The following is a 17,991-nucleotide window of genomic DNA, read 5'->3' on the forward strand; positions in this document are numbered from 1 at the left end:
TAATAGCCCTACTATATGTCAAAAATTCATACATAGGACTTTAAATCCTGTAAAAAATCAGTTTCCAACTGTGTTAATTTATCATTGTATGGATCTTCTCTGTCCCTGTTTTTAATAATTCTCAGCCACTTTCTCAATATCAATGGAAAGTTTTACCTCAAGGTATGTTAAACAGCCCTACCTTGTCTCAAGAACTTGTCCTTTTGCATCATTACAAACTCAGCTTTCTTTCTATTCACTTAATATTGCCCCAGAAAAAATTCAACTGGATTTTCCTATTCAATATTTAGGTTATACCTTAGGAGCACAAAATATTCGACCCCAAAAAATTCAAAGTCAACGTGATCATTTCAAAATATTAAATGACTTTCAAATGATGCGTCCTGTTTTCGGAATATAACATCTTTTTTCTATTCTAGAAGGAGACAGTCACTTGGACAACTCACGCCATTTAACTCCTTTGGCTTTACAGGAACTCCAGCTTGTAGAAGAGCAACTTTAAAAGGCCCCTTCCTGATGTTCCCCTTTCCTTTTGTTTATTTCATACTTTACATTCTCCTACAGGAATGATTCATCAGACCAATCGGCCACTAGAATGGATCTTTTTGTCCAATAAAACATCTAAATGCTTGGCTACTTATATTGATTGTTTAGCTGAACTGATCATCAAAGGACGGCATCACTGTCAACAACTTTGGGGAGGAGATCCTTCCTTAATTATCTCTCAATTCACTCATAGTCAGATCACTTATCTTCTTGCAACTTCTGATTCTTGGCAAGAAGCTTCATCAATCTTGAGTTACAGTTTATCCTTATCCCTCAGTGCAATAGGGAGAATTGTTTGCTATTCTCATGGTCTTACTTGATTTCCCTACTACTGGTTGTAACATTGTTAGTGATTCTCAATACGCCGTTTATCTTACTTCTTATATTTCTCAGGCCACTTTACCTCTTTGTGCTACTTCTTCTCTTCAGAAATTCTTTTCTTTATTATCCTTTACTTTGAGCCAACGTCGAGCTCCTTTATTCATCACTCATCTTCGTTCTCATTCTCAACTTTCTGGACCATTAGTTCATGGTAATACTCAGATTGATTGCTTTTAATCGGCCACCTACATGCTGCAGAACAAAAATATACTCTAGGCCGGGCGCGGTGGCTCAAGCCTGTAATCCCAGCACTTTGGGAGGCCGAGACGGGCGGATCACGAGGTCAGGAGATCGAGACCATCCTGGCTAACACGGCGAAACCCCGTCTCTACTAAAAAAATAATACAAAAAACTAGCCAGGTGAGGTGGTGGGCGCCTGTAGTCCCAGCTACTCGGGAGGCTGAGGCAGGAGAATGGCGTGAACCCGGGAGGTGGAGCTTGCAGTGAGCTGAGATCCGGCCACTGCACTCCAGCCTGGGCGACAGAGCGAGACTCCGTCTCAAAAATATATATATATATATATATATATATATACTCTACATCACACTAATAGTTCTGGCCTTCAACGATGGTTTCATTTAACTCATAAACAAGCTCGTTCTCTTATTCGAGCTTGTCCTTCCTGTGCTCCTCTGAGCATTCCATCCTTCCATCCTGGGGTTAATCCACGAGATGTCCCTTCTTTTGGACGATTAAAATGTTCATCATACCATTGATACCTTTTCTCATTTCTGTTATTACTCATCTCTTAGTTTGTTTCGCCATCATGGGCATTCCTCTTATACTTAAAACTGATAATGCCCCTGCTTATGTCTCTCATAAATTACAAGTTTTCTTACAGCAATACAATATTCAAGATATCACCGGTATCCCGGGCAACAGTCAAGGTCAAGCCATCATTAAGCACGCAAATTTAACCTTAAAAACTCAACTGCTAAAACAAAAAAAAAGGGGGGGAAATGAGCCCCCCCCCAAAAAAACAGATTTTTTTGAAGGTTAACCTTTCTACCTTAATTTTTTTGATTTTGAAGGTTCTTTTTACCTTAATTATTTTTTGAATCAATGGAGACAATTGCAAGACTCCGCTGTCATAACCCATCTTTCTTCACCTCCCTCGGTGATAGTCCCCGCTGACAATTTAAAGATTTGGTATCCTAATGAAGAAGTTAAGTATGTTCTAGGGCAAGTTCTAAAACAGGGACGAGGCTATGCTCTTGTCCTTACAGGGAGCGGACCTGAGTGATTTCCTACAAGATGATTGAAACCCTGTTGAAAAGAAAACTGGATTCAGCATGCATTTCTTCCTTTGTTGGATGTGCCTCGGCGGGGGACTTATTTCCCTTAGTGAGGCTTTGTATGAATATTGCACTTATATTCCCTTTCCGTCCTTGTATCAGGGAGTCGCCTGGGGAGAGGCGGAAATTAAGGTTTTCACCAATGACACTACTTGGATGCCGTCCCCCTATATAGACAAGGACAATATAGAACGGGAAACGGGAATTATAAACAGCACATACCAATTTGGAGTGGAAGAACTTCCAATATGCATGGGAAATAGTTCTCATTGTCTCCGAAAATCGCATGAAGCCTGGGTTGTTTGCTATAATCATAGTCATGTGGCTGCTAATACTGTTATTATAATCATACTGTATATAGTAATGAAACTATTCCTAGTTCTTTACCTTTTTGTCCTATTCCAGAGGTTTCTCCTAATATTGAGGTGCTGGAGTGGCAACAATGTCGGGGAAATAAACCCCGGATTTTATTAGAATACAATGGGATGCAAATAACTGATTGAAGTGTGCACGGTGATTTTCAAACAAAATTTAGTCACATACCTTTGAAATGGCACCGGGTAAATAAAAGTATTGCTGCTAACAATAATGAAACCTTGGTATGGCGGGAAGGAGGCCTAAGTACAGAGTCATCTTTGGAAGTTGTTAGCTGCAGGCAATGCCATTAGCATTTTTGTGGGGAATATGCCCCTTAATCTTTCTAACCCAAATAACTCCTTTCATATTCAGTTATATCAAAATACCTCCTGATATATTATTGCTTGTGTCCATAAGCCCTACCTATTATTAGCAAGGAATTTGACATGGGATAATGATACGGGGATTGTTAATTGTACAGATACGTGTACATTTTTGTCTTGCCTCAATCATTCCTGGTGGCACAACTTTACTGAGGATATTTATATCCTCAGGGCTCGTAAGGAAATTTGGCTACCTGTTAACCTTACGCGACCATGGGGGGCATCACCTCTTGAGACTTATATTTGGACTTCTCTCCAGCGAACCCTCTGTGCCCTTGGACTTATAATTGCCTCGGTGATGAGCCTTGTCGCCATCGTCTCCACTGCGGCCATAGCAGGGCTCGCTCTTCATCAAAGCATACAAAATGCTGAATTTGTGCAGCAATGGCACGAACAATCTCACCGGTTATGGCTTCAACAACGAAACATTGATTCTCAACTTGCTGAAAGATTGGACAACATGGAACAAGCCTTGACATGGCTTGGAGATCAGCTCACTGTCCTCAGTACTCGGATAACATTACAATGTGATTGGAACTCCACTCAATTTTGTGTAACGCCTGTGCTTTTTAACATCTCTCAAAATTGGACTGTAATCCGAAAATTATTAATAGGCCATAAAAATATTAGTTTGGACATCCAAGAGCTCACTCAGAACATTTCCGAAGCATTTCGACAACAATTACATGTGTTGTCCGGAACTGTAACCCTTCAGGAGCTGGGTCAGCACCTTGTTGCCTTTAACCCATGGACCCAGATGAAGACATGGATTTCTACAATCTCTGGAAGTATATTGCTTTGGGCACTTGGATTGGGTCTACTTCTTTTGGTGATTCGATGCTCCCTCCGTCGCCTCCAAAAACAAAAGAAAACACAAGAACAAATACGGGCTACCTTTTTAGGATTGAGGCAAAACAAAAAAAAAGGGGGGGAAATGCAGGGGCCTTTGAAAACAGTATGCTGAGAATAGATAGGGCTCAAGGACAGTATCTCCAATTGAACTTTTAATGAACTCCCGTAGGCGCCAAGAAGGCGGGCAGATAAGGAAGAGCATAGAAACAAAGAACTGAGTAGAAGGTTACATCTGGGAAAAGAAAGTTTGTTTTGCATTGCATTCTTTCTGCTGACGTGGGGTTTATGGAGTATAAATAAAGTGAGGCGGAGGCTCTGAGCGCGGCCGCCATGTTCTCTGTGTGTCTTTGTCTTTTGTGTGTTCTTTCATTCTCCACCACCCCCGGCACGGACCCCAACACCTAGGCAATACCATTCAGGACATACGCATGGTCAAGGACTTCATGTGTAAAACACCAAAAGCAATGACGACAAAAGCCAAAATTGACAAATGGGATCTAATTAAACTAAAGAGCTTCTGCACAGCAAAAGAAACTACCATCAGAGTGAACAGGCAACCTACAGAATGGGAGAAAATTTTTGCAATCTACTCATCTGACAAAGGGCTAATATCTAGAACCTACAAAGAACTCAAACAAATTTACAAGAAAAAAACAAACAACCCCATCAAAAAGTGGGCGAAGGATATGAACAGACACTTCTCAAAAGACGACGACATTTATGCAGCCAACAGACACATGAAAAAATGCTCATCATCACTGGCCATCAGAGAAATGCAAATCAAAACCACAATGAGATACCATCTCACACCAGTTAGAATGGCGATCATTAAAAAGTCAGGAAACAACAGATGCTGGAGAGGATGTGGAGAAATAGGAACACTTTTACACTGTTGGTGGGACTGTAAACTAGTTCAACCATTACTATAGGAAGACAGTGTGGCGATTCCTCAAGGATCTAGAACTAGAAATACCATTTGACCCAGCCATCCCATTACTAGGTATATACCCAAAGGATTATAAACCATGCTGCTATAACGACACATGCACACATATGTTTATTGCAGCACTATTCACAATAGCAAAGACTTGGAACCAACCCAAATGTCCATCAATTATAGACTGGATTAAGAAAATGTGGCACATATACACCATGGAATACTATGCAGCCATAAAAAAGGATGAGTTCCTGTCCTTTGTAGGGACATGGATGCAGCTGGAAACCATCATTCTCAGCAAACTATCACAAGGACAAAAAACCAAACACCGTACGTTCTCACTCATAGGTGGGTATTGAACAGTGAGAACACTTGGACACAGGAAGGGGAACATCACACACCGGGGCCTGTCATGGGGTGGGGGGAGGGTGGAGGGATAGCATTAGGATAAATACGGGTGCAGCAAACCAACATGGCACATGGATACATATGTAACGAACCTGCATGCTGTGCACATGTAGCCTAGAACTTAAAGCATAATTTAAAAAAAAAAAAAAAAGGAAAGAAAAAAGAAACAGATCCAGCAGGCAGAAATTAGTAACAATATAGTTGAATTCAGTATTAATATAAACTGGATACTGACAGAGCAGTCACACCATCACCTCGGACAAACACCGCCACTTTAAGTTCCAGCTCCCTTCTTTGCCTCATGCACTTCAAGGAAATCATTTCTCTTCTAACTACAAGTAGCCAGACAGAGCAGACAGTAAAATACCGATAAGACAGCTCAGCCCCAGAGGGAGGTGAGGGGAAGTCTCTTGGGTAAAGTTTCACTGCCAAACTTCACCCTCATACAACAGGCCCAGTCAAACAGTGGGGCTTGATAATTTAATCAGCACATGGCTTTCCCTTCAGGTGCACTAAGACAGGGAAGCTAAAAGCAGACTCGGGACATGCCTGCAGCTGCAGAAAGATGCATGGGGACAGACACACAACTCTCCCTCCCAGATAAGCACAACACAGACACAGAAGCAGTCCAAGCCTTAATAAACTTTCCCGCCCTGAATCCTTAAAACTCTGTCTGTAAGAGTGAGCCTCTGACCTAACTCGGCCAGAAGGCGTCTCTCAGGTTTGTTTTCTCTAAAATAAATCTGTCTTAACTGGCAAGACACCTTTCATGTTTCTCTCCTCTTTATTTAATTCTTACAAATACAATTGCTATTTATAGACTTCATCCAACAACAGTAAAATATACATTCTTTTCAGGCTCAATAATCACCAAGATATACCACACTGTGAACCATAAAATACCCTTTAACCAATTTAAAATAACAAATCTTGCCATATGCACTCTTAGACCACAATGAAATCAAAACTTAAAATGAGCAATAGACAGACAAGTGGAAAATCTCTAAATATAGTGAGACAAAAGAACACCTTCTAAATAATGAATGGATCAAAGAAGAAATCTCAAGAGAAATTAATATTTTATTATTAGAAACAGGGTCTCACTGTCACCCAGGCTGGAGTGCAGTGGCATGATCAAAGCTAACTGCAGCCTTGAACGCCTGGGCTCAAGCAATCCTCTCACCTCAGCCTCACCAGTGGCTGAAAATACAGGCACATGTCTCCCTGATAACTTCTTTTTTTTTTTTGAGACGGAGTCTTGCTTTGTCGCCCAGGCTGGAGTGCAGTGGCACCATCTCGGCTCACTGCAAGCTCCGCCTCCTGGGTTCATGCCATTCTCCTGCCTCAGCCTCCGAGTAGCTGGGACTACAGGCACGCACCACCACGCCCAGCTAATTTTTTTTTTTGTATTTTTAGTAGAGACGGGGTTTCACCGTGTTAGCCAGGATGGTCTCAATCTCCTGACCTCGTGATCCGCCCGCGTCGGCCTCCCCAAAGTGCTGGGATTACAGGCGTGAGCCACCGCGCCCGGCCTCCCTGATAACTTTTTTAAATGTTCTTGTAGAGACAGGGTCTTGCTATAGGTGCTCAAGCTGATCTCAAACTCCTAGCCTCAAGTAATCCTCCTGCCTTGGCCTCCCAAATCTCAGCCTCCCTGGCTGAGATTACAAGTGTGAGCCACCATGCTGGGCCTAACAAATATTTTCACTAAATAAAAATGAAAATAAAAACACAATGTATCAAAATGTGTAGAATACAGCAAAAGCATGGCTTAGAAGAAAATTTATGGCATCAAATGCATATATTAGAAAATAAGAATGATCTAAAATAAAGAAAAAAATGAGCAGATTAAATCCAAAGTAAGAAGAAGAAAATAAATTGTTGCAGAAATCAGTGAAATGGAAAACACAAAAATCAAGAGATATTATCAACAACAAAGCTGGTTCTTTTAAAAGGCCAATAAAATTAAAAAGCCTATAGCCAGGTTAAGAAAAAAAGTAGAAACTAATAATATCATAAATGAGGGCCAGGAGTAGTGGCTCAAGCCTGTAATCCCAGCACTTTGGGAGGCTGAGACGGGCGGATCACGAGGTCGGGAGATCGAGACCATCCTGGCTAACACACTGAGACCCCATCTCTACTAAAAAATACATAAAATTAGCCGGGCAAGGTGGCAGGCGCCTGTGGTCCCAGCTACTCGGGAGGCTGAGGCAGGAGACTGGTGTAAACCCAGGAGGCAGAGCTTGCAGTGAGCTGAGATCACGCCACTGCACTCCAGCCTGGGCGACAGAGCAAGACTCCATCTCAAAAAAAAAATAATAATAATAATATAAATGAAAGAGGGGATGCCACCACACATCCCGTGGATGTTAAATGGATAAGGAAATACTCTGAACAATTCTGTGCATACATCTGATCATCCAGTTCAAATGGGCTGCTTCCTTGAAAGACACAATTTACTGAAACTCACACAAGAAGAAACACACAGGCCGGGCACGGTGGCTCACACCTGTAATCCCAGCACTTTGGGAGGCCGAGGCGGGCAGATCACAAGGTCAGGAGAATGGAGACCATGGTGAAATCCCGTCTCTACTAAAAATACAAAAAATTAGCCAGGCGTGGTGTCGGGCGCCTGTAATCCCAGCTACTCAGGAGGCTGAGGCAGGAGAATGGTGTGAACCCGGGAAGTGGAGCTTGCAGTGAGCCGAGATCGCGCCACTGCACTCCAGTCTGGGCAACAGAGCAAGACTCCATCTCAAAAAAAAAAAAAAAAAAAGAAGAAGAAACACACAATCCGAAAAACCCATTTTTTAATAACCTTCAGAACAGAAAGTACCTGACCCAGATATATTCACTGGTAAACTGACCAAATATTTCAGGAAGAAATTATACCCATTCCCCACAATCTATTTCAGAGGATAGAAGGTGTTGAAATACTTCCTAGTTCATTCTGTGAGGCCAGCATTATTCCAATGACATTTCAAAATAGAAAACCACAGACCATGATCTCTCATAAAAATACATATAAAAATCCTCAAAAACATTGGCACATCAAATCCAACAATATATAGAAAGAATCATACACCATCACCAAGTGAGATTTATTCTGGGGATACCAGGCTGGTTCAACATTTGAACATCAATTAATGTAATTCATTATATCAAGAGGCTGAAAAGGAAAAATCACATGATCCGGTGCAGAAAAAGCAGTTGACAAAATCCAGCATTCATTCATGATAAAAACTCTCAATAAGCTAAGAGGGGAACTTCCTGAAATTAATAAAAAATATCTACACAAAACTACAGTGAACATAATACTTAATAATCAGAAACTCAAAGCTTTTCCACAATATCAGGAGGAAGAAAAAGATCTACTTTCTCATCACCCCTTTCAATATCATACTGAAAATACTAGCGAATGCCATCAGGCAAGAAAATATAATTAAAGGCATACAGATTGGGAAGGAATAAATAAAACTTTGTTCATAGACAACAGGATTGTCTACGCAGAAAATCTAAAAAAAAAAAGAAAAGAAAAGAAAAAAGACCAAACCAAAAAAAAACCCCTCCTGGAACTGAAAAGCAAGATCACAGAACACAAGGTTAAAGGAGAAAGCTAACTGCTTTCCAACACACCAGCAACAACCAAGTGCAATTTGCTATGAAAAACACAGTGCTACTTATATTTAGCACCCAAAAGATGAAATACTTACGTATAAATTTAACAAATGTAACAAGATCTATATGAGGAATAGTACAAAACCTTAATAAACAAAATACAAGTAAACCTGATTCTAAAGTTCACATGGAGAAGCAAAAGACCAAGAAGAGTCAATTACTGAAGAACAAAGTTGGAAGATTAACACTACCTAACTTCAAGCCTTATTATATAGATTCATTGTAGGCAAACATAACAATGGAACAGAATAAAGAGCCCCAAAATACACCCACATAAATACAGTAAACTGATGCAATAAAGCAGAGTTGCTGTTTTCAACAAATGATGTGGGGACAACTAGAAATCCACATTTAATAAAAAACAAAAAACAAAAAACTGAATCTAGACATAGATCTTATGCTCATCACAAAAATTAACTCAAAATGGATCATAGACTTCAATGTAAAATGCAAAAGTTAAAAACTATAGAAAATAACAAAGGAAAAAACCTAGATGATCCTGGGAAAGGTAATGACTTTTTAGATATAACACCAATGTCAAGATCCACTTTAAAATGATTCATAAACAAGACTTCATTAAAATTGAAAACTTCTGTTCTGCAAAAGCCAATGTCACAAAAATGAGAAGAAAAGCCACAGACTGGGAGAAAATATCTGCAAAAGACATATCTTGGTAAAGAGACTGTTACACAAAACATTCCAAAAACACTGAAACCTCTACAGTAAGAAAACCACTAAATAAAACAGACCAAAGACCTTAACAGATACCTCACCAATGATGAGAAACACACAGGAAATAAACACATAAAAGAATGCAGTATATTCTGCAACATTAGGGTAACATATTAAAACAACGAAATACCGAGATACCGCTACATATCTAGTAGAATGGCCAAAATTTGGAGCACTGACAACAACTGACAGTGAGAATGTGGAGCAACAGGAACTCTCCTTCACAGTGTGGAAATGCAAAATAGTATAGTCACTAAGTTGGAGGACAATTTGGTTGTTCTTACAAAAGTAAACACATTCTTACCATATGATCCAGCAACTGCACCTCTTGGTATTTACCCAAAGGAGGTGAAAATAAATGCTAGCATAAAAACCTGTAAACAGGGATTTATAGCAGCTTTATTCAAAATAGCTAAAATTTGGAAGCAACCAAGATGCCCTTGAGTAAGTGAATGGATAAACTATGGTATACATAATGGAACATAATTCAGCACTAAAAAGAAATGGGCTATCTTGTCCTCAAAAGGAGGAACCTTAAATGCATATTACTAAGTAAAAGAAGGCAGTCTGAAAAGGCTACTTACTATATAACTGCAACTATGTAACATTCTGCAAAATGATGGAGATGGTTTGCAAGGTTAGGGATGATAAACAATAAACAGGAAGAGCAGGGATGGCTTTTAGAACAAAGAAAGTGTCCTGTGGGGTACTGTAAGGCTGGATACATGTCATTAAACTTTACTCAAACCCATAGCATGTAAAACCACAAGAGTAAACCCTAATGCAAACTATGGCCTTTGGACAACTATGATGTCTCAGTGTAGGTTCCTCATTTTAACAAATGTACTACTATGGTGGGCGGAGGTGTTGAAAAGGGCAAAGGCTACATATATATGTGGATCAGGGTATATGGGAAATCTATGTACTTCCTAATTCTGCTGTGAAATTAAAACTGCCTTAACAGAGTATATTTATTTTCAAAAAGAATCTAACCATCTAAAAACGTTTTCAATAACAAAAATTAAACCAATATTAAAAACCACTTCCCCATTTGTAATAGGAACTCTCAATAACAATGAATGCATAAAGAAAATGTGGTCTATGCACGCAATGAAATATTACTCAGCCTTAAAAAGGAAGAAAATCTTGCCATTTGCAAAAACATGCACATACCAGAAAGATATTGTGCTAAGTGAAGAAATAAGCCAAACAGGAACAAAGTATTACATAATCCCATCTGGATGTATGCAATAGTCTGGATGTATGTATTCCCCTCAAATTCCTATGTTGAAATCTAATCACCAAGGTGACAGTACTGTAAGGTGAGGCCTCCAGGGAGTGATGAGGTGAGGGCTCTTCCCTCTTGAATGGGCTGGGAGTGCGTTCATTCTCCATCACTCTTTTGCCTCCACCATGTACAGATACAGGAAGAAGTCTCTCATCAGGCACCAGATGACAGTGCCTTGATCTTGGACTTCCCAGCCTCCAGAACTGTTAAGAACAAATTTCTGTTCTTTATTAATTACCAAGTCTGAAGTATTTTGTTGTTCCAGCACAAATGAAGCTATATTTTCTGTACAGCCTGTGGAACTCCATGTACATAAAAATGTGAAACAGTTAAACTTACAAAAACATAGAGCTGAATCGTGGTTACCAAGGGCTGAGGGGGAAGGGTAACTGGGGAGGTATTGGTCACAGGGTATAAGTTTTAGTTATGCAACGAGTAAGTTCTAAATATCAAATCTACAGACCAATGCATGTAGCTAATACTGAATTGCATACTTAAAAATCTGTTAAGAGGATGGTATGGTTTCGATTTGTTTACTTGTCCAAAGCTCATGTCCAATTGTAAGCCTCAAGGCTGGAGGTGGGGCCTGGTGGGAGGTGACTGGATCAGGGGGCAGACTTGCCCCTTGCTGTTCTTGTGACAGTAAATTCTCATGAGATCTGGTTGTTAAAAGTGTACAGCACCTCCCCCTTCACCACCCATTTCCTCCTGCTCCAGACACAGAGGACGTGCCTGCTTCCCCTTCATCCTACACCACGACTGTAAGTCTCCTGAGGCCTCCCCAGCCACGCTTCCTGTACAGCCTGTGGAACTGTCAGCCAATTAAACCTCTTTGCTTCCTGTACAGCCTGTGGAACTGTCAGCCAATTAAACCTCTTTGCTTCCTGTACAGCCTGTGGAACTGTCAGCCAATTAAACCTCTTTGCTTCCTGTACAGCCTGTGGAACTGTCAGCCAATTAAACCTCTTTGCTTCCTGTACAGCCTGTGGAACTGTCAGCCAGTTAAACCTCTTTGCTTCCTGTACAGCCTGTGGAACTGTCAGCCAATTAAACCGCTTCGCTTTATAAATTACCCAGTCCCAGGTAGTTTTTTATAGCAATGGCAGAACGGACTTATACAGAGAATGTATCTTATCTCAAATGGTTGTATCCCAAAAGGGGCGGGGAGGGGGGAGGAAGAAACTCATGGAGGCAAAGGTTGTTTATCGCACTGTTTGTGGTGATGGTTCCATGGGTGAATACTTTACAGGTAAGTATATTTTGCACATGGGAGGAATGTAAATAATTTGTAGCCAGAGGGAAAACTGGTTTACTAAAGACTGCTACAGATTCTCACTACTCCTCTTATTGAAAGGTAGAAGCTAATTACTCTCTAATCTAATACCGTATGTAAAGGAAGAGAGAAGGATGTAACTTTTATTTTGGATTTGTTAAGCCTGAGGTGCCTTTCAGATAGCTACAAAGAATCATTCAATGGAGAGTTGAACCTGTGATCTAGAGCAGCGATCCCCAACCTTTTTGGCACCAGGTTTTGTGAAAGACCATTTTTCCATATACCAGGGTGTGACCCCTCACATGGTTTTGTGATGAAAACGGTTCGTCAGGCATTGGATTCTCATAAGGAGCAGGGAACCTAGATCCCTCACATGCATAGTTCACATTAGGGTTCATGCTCCTATGAGAATTTAATGGTGTCATTCATCTGACAGGAGGCAGAGCACAGGCAGTAATGCTTGCTTGCCTGCCACTCACCTGCTGTGCAGCCCAGTTCCTCACAGGTCACAGACTGGTACCAGTTCATGGCCTGGGGATGGGGATCCCTGGTCTAAAGGCTGGAGAAGTCCAAGCTGGAGAGAAACACAACTGCTACACCAGAGAGCAGAACTGGTAAAAAAAACAAACAAACAACAACAACAAAAGAACTGCACAGTGGGATGGATGGGGAATTGGATCAAATAATTGGACAAGCTACGTAAAGGAGAAGGAGAATAATTCAGGAAAAAAAAGACAAGCAGCATCAGTGAGGTCATGATAGAAACTAACACAGAAGAATTTCCAGGAGAAAAATCATGAACGATAATTTGAAATGCAGGAGTCCCCCCTTATCCACGGGGGATACACTGCAGGTCCCCTAGCAGATCCCTGAAACTGTATAGTACCAAACCTTATATACACTATGGTTTTTCCTATAGATACATACCCTTGACAGTTTAATTTATAAATTAGGCACAGTATGATACTAACAACAATAAAATGGAACAATTATAACAATATACTATACTAAAACTTATAGGAATGTGGTCTCCCAAAATATCTTATTCTACTGTATTCAACATATTCAAAATATCAAAATACTCAAGATATTCAAAGTATCTTATTGTCTTTTCTGTCTGCAGTTGACTATGGGTAACTGAAACCACAGAGAGCGAAACTGTGGATAAGGGGGATAACTGTATGGCACAAGATTCAAGTAAGGCAGACTAGAGAATAGCCAATGGATTTGCATATAATTTAGGTTAATGGTGAGCATCAGAATAAACGAATTAAGACTACACTGAATGAAAGCGCAAGTGAGCAGTGGAAATATCTGTCAGAAAATACAACTGTGAACAATCTGCTACAAATTCTCCATGTACAGATGAATTGACAGAAACATATGGGGGGTTAGTTAAGGACCTGTGGTCAACTCAATCCTCCAGATGTTCTAGGTTTTAGCCATGAATCAAGTAGGGCCTTCCAAAAGCTGTCTGAGATCACACTGTTTCAGCAACTCCAGAAAAACCTCATTACAGGAGTTGTGCTTTAGCACTAAGTGACTATTTCTACTGCAAAATGCTAATAGTGTTTATTTCCAGGTTGGTAGTAAAAAAACTTTTCACTACATCATCTCTGTGACCAATGCAGTCAATGTTCCAGACTTTAGTGACAGCAAGTCTTCCCGTCCCATGAGAATGTAGCACGTACTTTCCAGGCTCCATTCCAATCACGTAACAAATGTGACTGCCTTTTTGTTGCAGCATCAGAAAGACCAGAGACATATCTGTACTCAAGTTCCATGGCTATAACCTGCATATGTCTACAAGCCGGCATTATTTTATTTATGTGCATTTCCTTTAACCTGAATTTTACTTATTTCTATTTTTTTCATTTTAATCCACGGACTCCATAAAGGTAAAAAATGCAATGTAAAACAAAGTGAGGAATATATAAACAAATAACTCACCAGAGATTTATTCACTGTTTGTTGATTGTGGAAACGCACAGAGCACTTTGGAAGCATAGCTGGGAGAACAGTCGAATGGAGTGGGTTAAGGAGAGAACTGGTGTGGCTTGGTCCTAGATTCTCCTGCCCAAAATGCTCTACACAATAGCTGGAAAAGACTAAAACAACAACAAAACCTCCCTGTGACAGAACAGTCATTCATGCCTCAATAAGGGACAACAAATATCCCACTGAAGATGTACCCACAAGTACATTAACTAGTAGAGATACATACAATTTATTTTTGGATTAATGAAAACATGTATTACCTACTGATTTAGGAACAATTAATTTGCCCAAAGAAACAATGTAATAATTTACACCAAAGAAATATACACTTAGTCTTCAATGAAATTAATATTGTAGAAATATAATTCAGCCACATTAACTATTTCACTACTAATATGGAGATTCTACAAGATTCCATATAGGTGTTTCCACTAGAACACATCTTGCTTTTATACCTTTGCATCATTGAAAGGATGCATCTTTTATATACCTACGCATCATTGAAAGGATGCATCTTTTATATACCTACGCATCATTGAAAGGATGCATCTTGCAACCCAACACTTTTTGCCCACAATTATATAGGGGGAAAATGTACATATTGTATATTTCTTGGGATATACTGTTTTAGTAATGTTTCCTAATGACATGTCTCCCTGTATCTCAGACCTCATAGAGTATGCTCTGATAACGAACAGGGCTCTGCCATTTGACTTGCTTTTGCCAATGGGACATGAAAAATATGATGAAAATATAGGCTGGAAAAGTACTTGCCCACTGGTGCTTGCCTTCTCGGACAAGGGTCAGCATGAACCATCAGACATGTGAGTGAAGGCACCAGATGACTAAAGCCTCATCTGTGATCCAGACAACATTAGCAAAGGAAATGCCCAGGTGAACACTTGCCAAAATGTGAATCAACAGAACTTCTATCAAATAAAATGGTCACTTCTTTTTAAGCCAGTGAGTTTCATTGGTTCTTCAGACAGAAAATAGTAACTGATACACCTAAGCCACCAGAACTCAATGTTTTTAAGAAAATCATGTGAAGGAGATAATGTGAAATTACTTGTCAAGTGCAATCACTAGAACATCACAACCTCATGTCGAAGTTTTGCAAATCACAATGCCAACTTCATGGAAATCAGTGAGACTGCTGGTGCTAAAAGACCATGTGAATCGTAAAAAGCAACTCTTTGCGTATTAGTAAATTGTGTTTTAAGGTTCTTCACATCATAAAAATGTCTGTTGACTTTAAAAAAACATAATACACAAAAAGGATCTCTTATAAGTAAGCATTGTACTGTATTTTACTTACATTTTAAGACACTGGTTTGGAACAGAAGTGAGACATGGTCTAATCTTCCCTCTTTAAATATGTAAAATATGCTATTATTTTCCTACAGAATTTATGATTTCCAAGAACAGATTACTGACACTAAGTGGGAAACACTTGTGTTATTTGCCCTTGAGGTCCCATAATTCACAGGAAGAGTTGGGGCTAACAAGGAACAGAGATGGTTAACGGAATGTTTCTGCTTGGTTGGTTGGTTGGTCGGTTTTGAAACAGAGTCTCATTCTCTCACCCAGGCTGGAGTGCAGTGGCACAACCACAGCTCACTGTAGCTTCGCCCTCCTGGGCTCAGGTGATCTTCCCACCTCAGCCCCCCAAGTAGTTGGGGCCACAAGTGCATGCCACCACAACCTGCTAATTTTTTTTTCTTGTAAACACATAGGGTCTCCCTATATGGCCAAGGCTAGTCTCAAACTCCTGTGCACAAGCGATCCTCCTGTCTTGGCCTCCCAAAGTGCTATGATTACAGCTGTGAGACACTATGCCCGGCAAGGGAAAGTACTTTATTATTATTTTTTCCAGTGGGAGGGGTGGGCAGGCACGGAGGGGCTGAGAAAGTACTTTAAAGCAATGTTTGTTCTTAGTTGACTTCAGTGTCAACAAAAATCTAAAAAAAAAAAAGAAAAAAAAACTTTTGACTTAATTGGAGCAAAATGAATAACACTAGCCAAAAAGTCAGGAAGCATAACATCTGCATATCATGTGGCCCCGGCAAGTCACAGCTCCTCAAAGCCAAATTTTTTTCATCTTTCTCATAAGGTGGAAATGGTTTGGCAAAGCCTTACCGAACTGCCAGGAAGAGCTACCAGGATAGCGGGAGCTTCGGCATATCACTGGACGCTAAATTTCGTGACAGACTTTTTTTTTTTTTTTTTTTTGAGAGACAGAGTCTCGCTCTGTTGCCCACGCTAGAGCAGGGTGGCACAACCTCAGCTCATTGGAACCTCCACCTCCCGGGTTCAAGTGATTCTCTTGCCTCAGTTTCCCAAGTAGCTGGGACTATACAGGTGTGCGCCACCACGCCCAGCTATTTTTCATATTTTTTAGAAGAGATAAGGTTTCACAAAATGTTGGCCAGGCTGGTGTCGAACTCCTGACTTCAGGTGATCCTCCCGCCTTGACCTAGACTACTTTTAAGAAAGTTCAGCCACTAGAAACAATGAGAAAAGATTGAACGAATTAAAGTGTGTTTACAGAGTACTCCACACAAATCCTCTCAGGTATAACAGGTTATTTTTCCACTCAGGACAACACTATTAAGTCCCCTCCAGTAAGTAACATCTCTTTGGCCCTTGCCTGTCACCCGCAGCCAAACTCCCCTCTTCCTTCTCAATGTTGGTCCAAACCTTCCGCTACCACCCAGCATTTGAGAGCTACTGGATAAGGTATTATCAACCAAATCTGGACCACTCCGGGGAGTGGGAAAATAACTGCTTGGGTCATACAAACTGGAATCTTCGCCTGTGACACTTCCCCTGCTTTGAAGCACCAGTGAGAGGGTTAGTCCAGAGAGGTGTTCTTTTAGGTGGGATTCCTAAAAGGCGCCCTCCTCCAAACTTTATTATAAAGAAAACAGGACCATCATCTGGCACCCCCAACTTCCCTAGAAACCAGATCTTGTATAAACTCCTATAAACTAAAGCGGGGATGGGATGCGTAGGAAGGGGACACAAGCAGAATCTTCACTTGCTGAAAAGACACCGGGAAACCCCACTAATACCCTCGCCAGGTAGTAGGACGGTGTGCACGCGCTTCGTACTCCTCATCTGGGAATGAGGGGCATCTTCCTAGAACTATCCGTATGCTGACCTTACAAGGGGGTGCATGGAATGCCGCACAAGGTCCATGCGGTGCCGGAGCGCAGCCTCCCCGCAGACCTCCCAGGTAGGGGCGGCCTGCAGATCCCGTCCCCGCGCCACCGGCTTCGCCCACCCGCTCCGGCGCCTCTGGAACTGGCTTCAGTGCCGAGATCCCACGCCCGCCCTCCCAGCAGCGCCGCCCTTTTAGCCCCAGCGTTAGTCCGCCGCCCGCACCTGCGCGTCAGGCCCCGCCCCCCCGAGATGTGCCCACGTCTCTGCTCCCACCAACTGTGGCACGTCGGCCCCGCCTCCCTCTGGTGCCTCCAAGCCCGCCGTCTCCGCTTTCATCCTACCACCAACCTGCAGGGATGAACACCCAACCCCAGAGCTTCCAGAGCAGCCTCTGGACGGCAGCAGGAGCCGGGTTTCTCTGGCGGAAGATGGTGGCATAGGCGGGGCGGCGCATGCGCAAAGGCCATCCGGAAGAGCCCTTCCCACCGTCCAGTGCTGGTGACGTCATTGGAAGCCGCGACGGCATTTCCCACGAGCCACTGCGGTACCGAGGCGGGAAATTCTGTTCCAAGCCGGGGCCGAGGACGGATCCGGGTTGGCGTCTCCCCGCCTGACAGACATGGAATCTGGTTAATAAATCCTGGTTTGACAACCAGGCACATTGTGGGAATATTGGGAAAATTCGAATGCGGCCAGCT

The 17,991-nt window shown here is 41.5% G+C and overlaps 1 protein-coding gene across 1 annotated transcript in view; it reads right to left on the reverse strand.

The window, feature by feature from the left end:
• The window catches only part of ZNF717 (zinc finger protein 717), a 30,773-nt gene extending 13,042 nt beyond the window's left edge, over positions 1 to 17,731 (reverse strand). Inside the window, exons 1-2 of the mRNA XM_050786144.1 lie at positions 17,642 to 17,731; positions 14,081 to 14,238 (exon numbers count right to left, since the gene is read on the reverse strand). Of these exons, the coding sequence (XP_050642101.1) occupies positions 14,081 to 14,137 (57 nt within the window). The 5' untranslated portion in view covers positions 14,138 to 14,238; positions 17,642 to 17,731. The remainder of the gene's footprint in view (positions 1 to 14,080; positions 14,239 to 17,641) is intronic.
• Between the last annotated feature and the right edge of the window lie 260 nt (positions 17,732 to 17,991).

This window comes from Macaca thibetana, chromosome 1 (assembly GCF_024542745.1).
Source record: "Macaca thibetana thibetana isolate TM-01 chromosome 1, ASM2454274v1, whole genome shotgun sequence".
NCBI lineage: Eukaryota > Metazoa > Chordata > Mammalia > Primates > Cercopithecidae > Macaca > Macaca thibetana.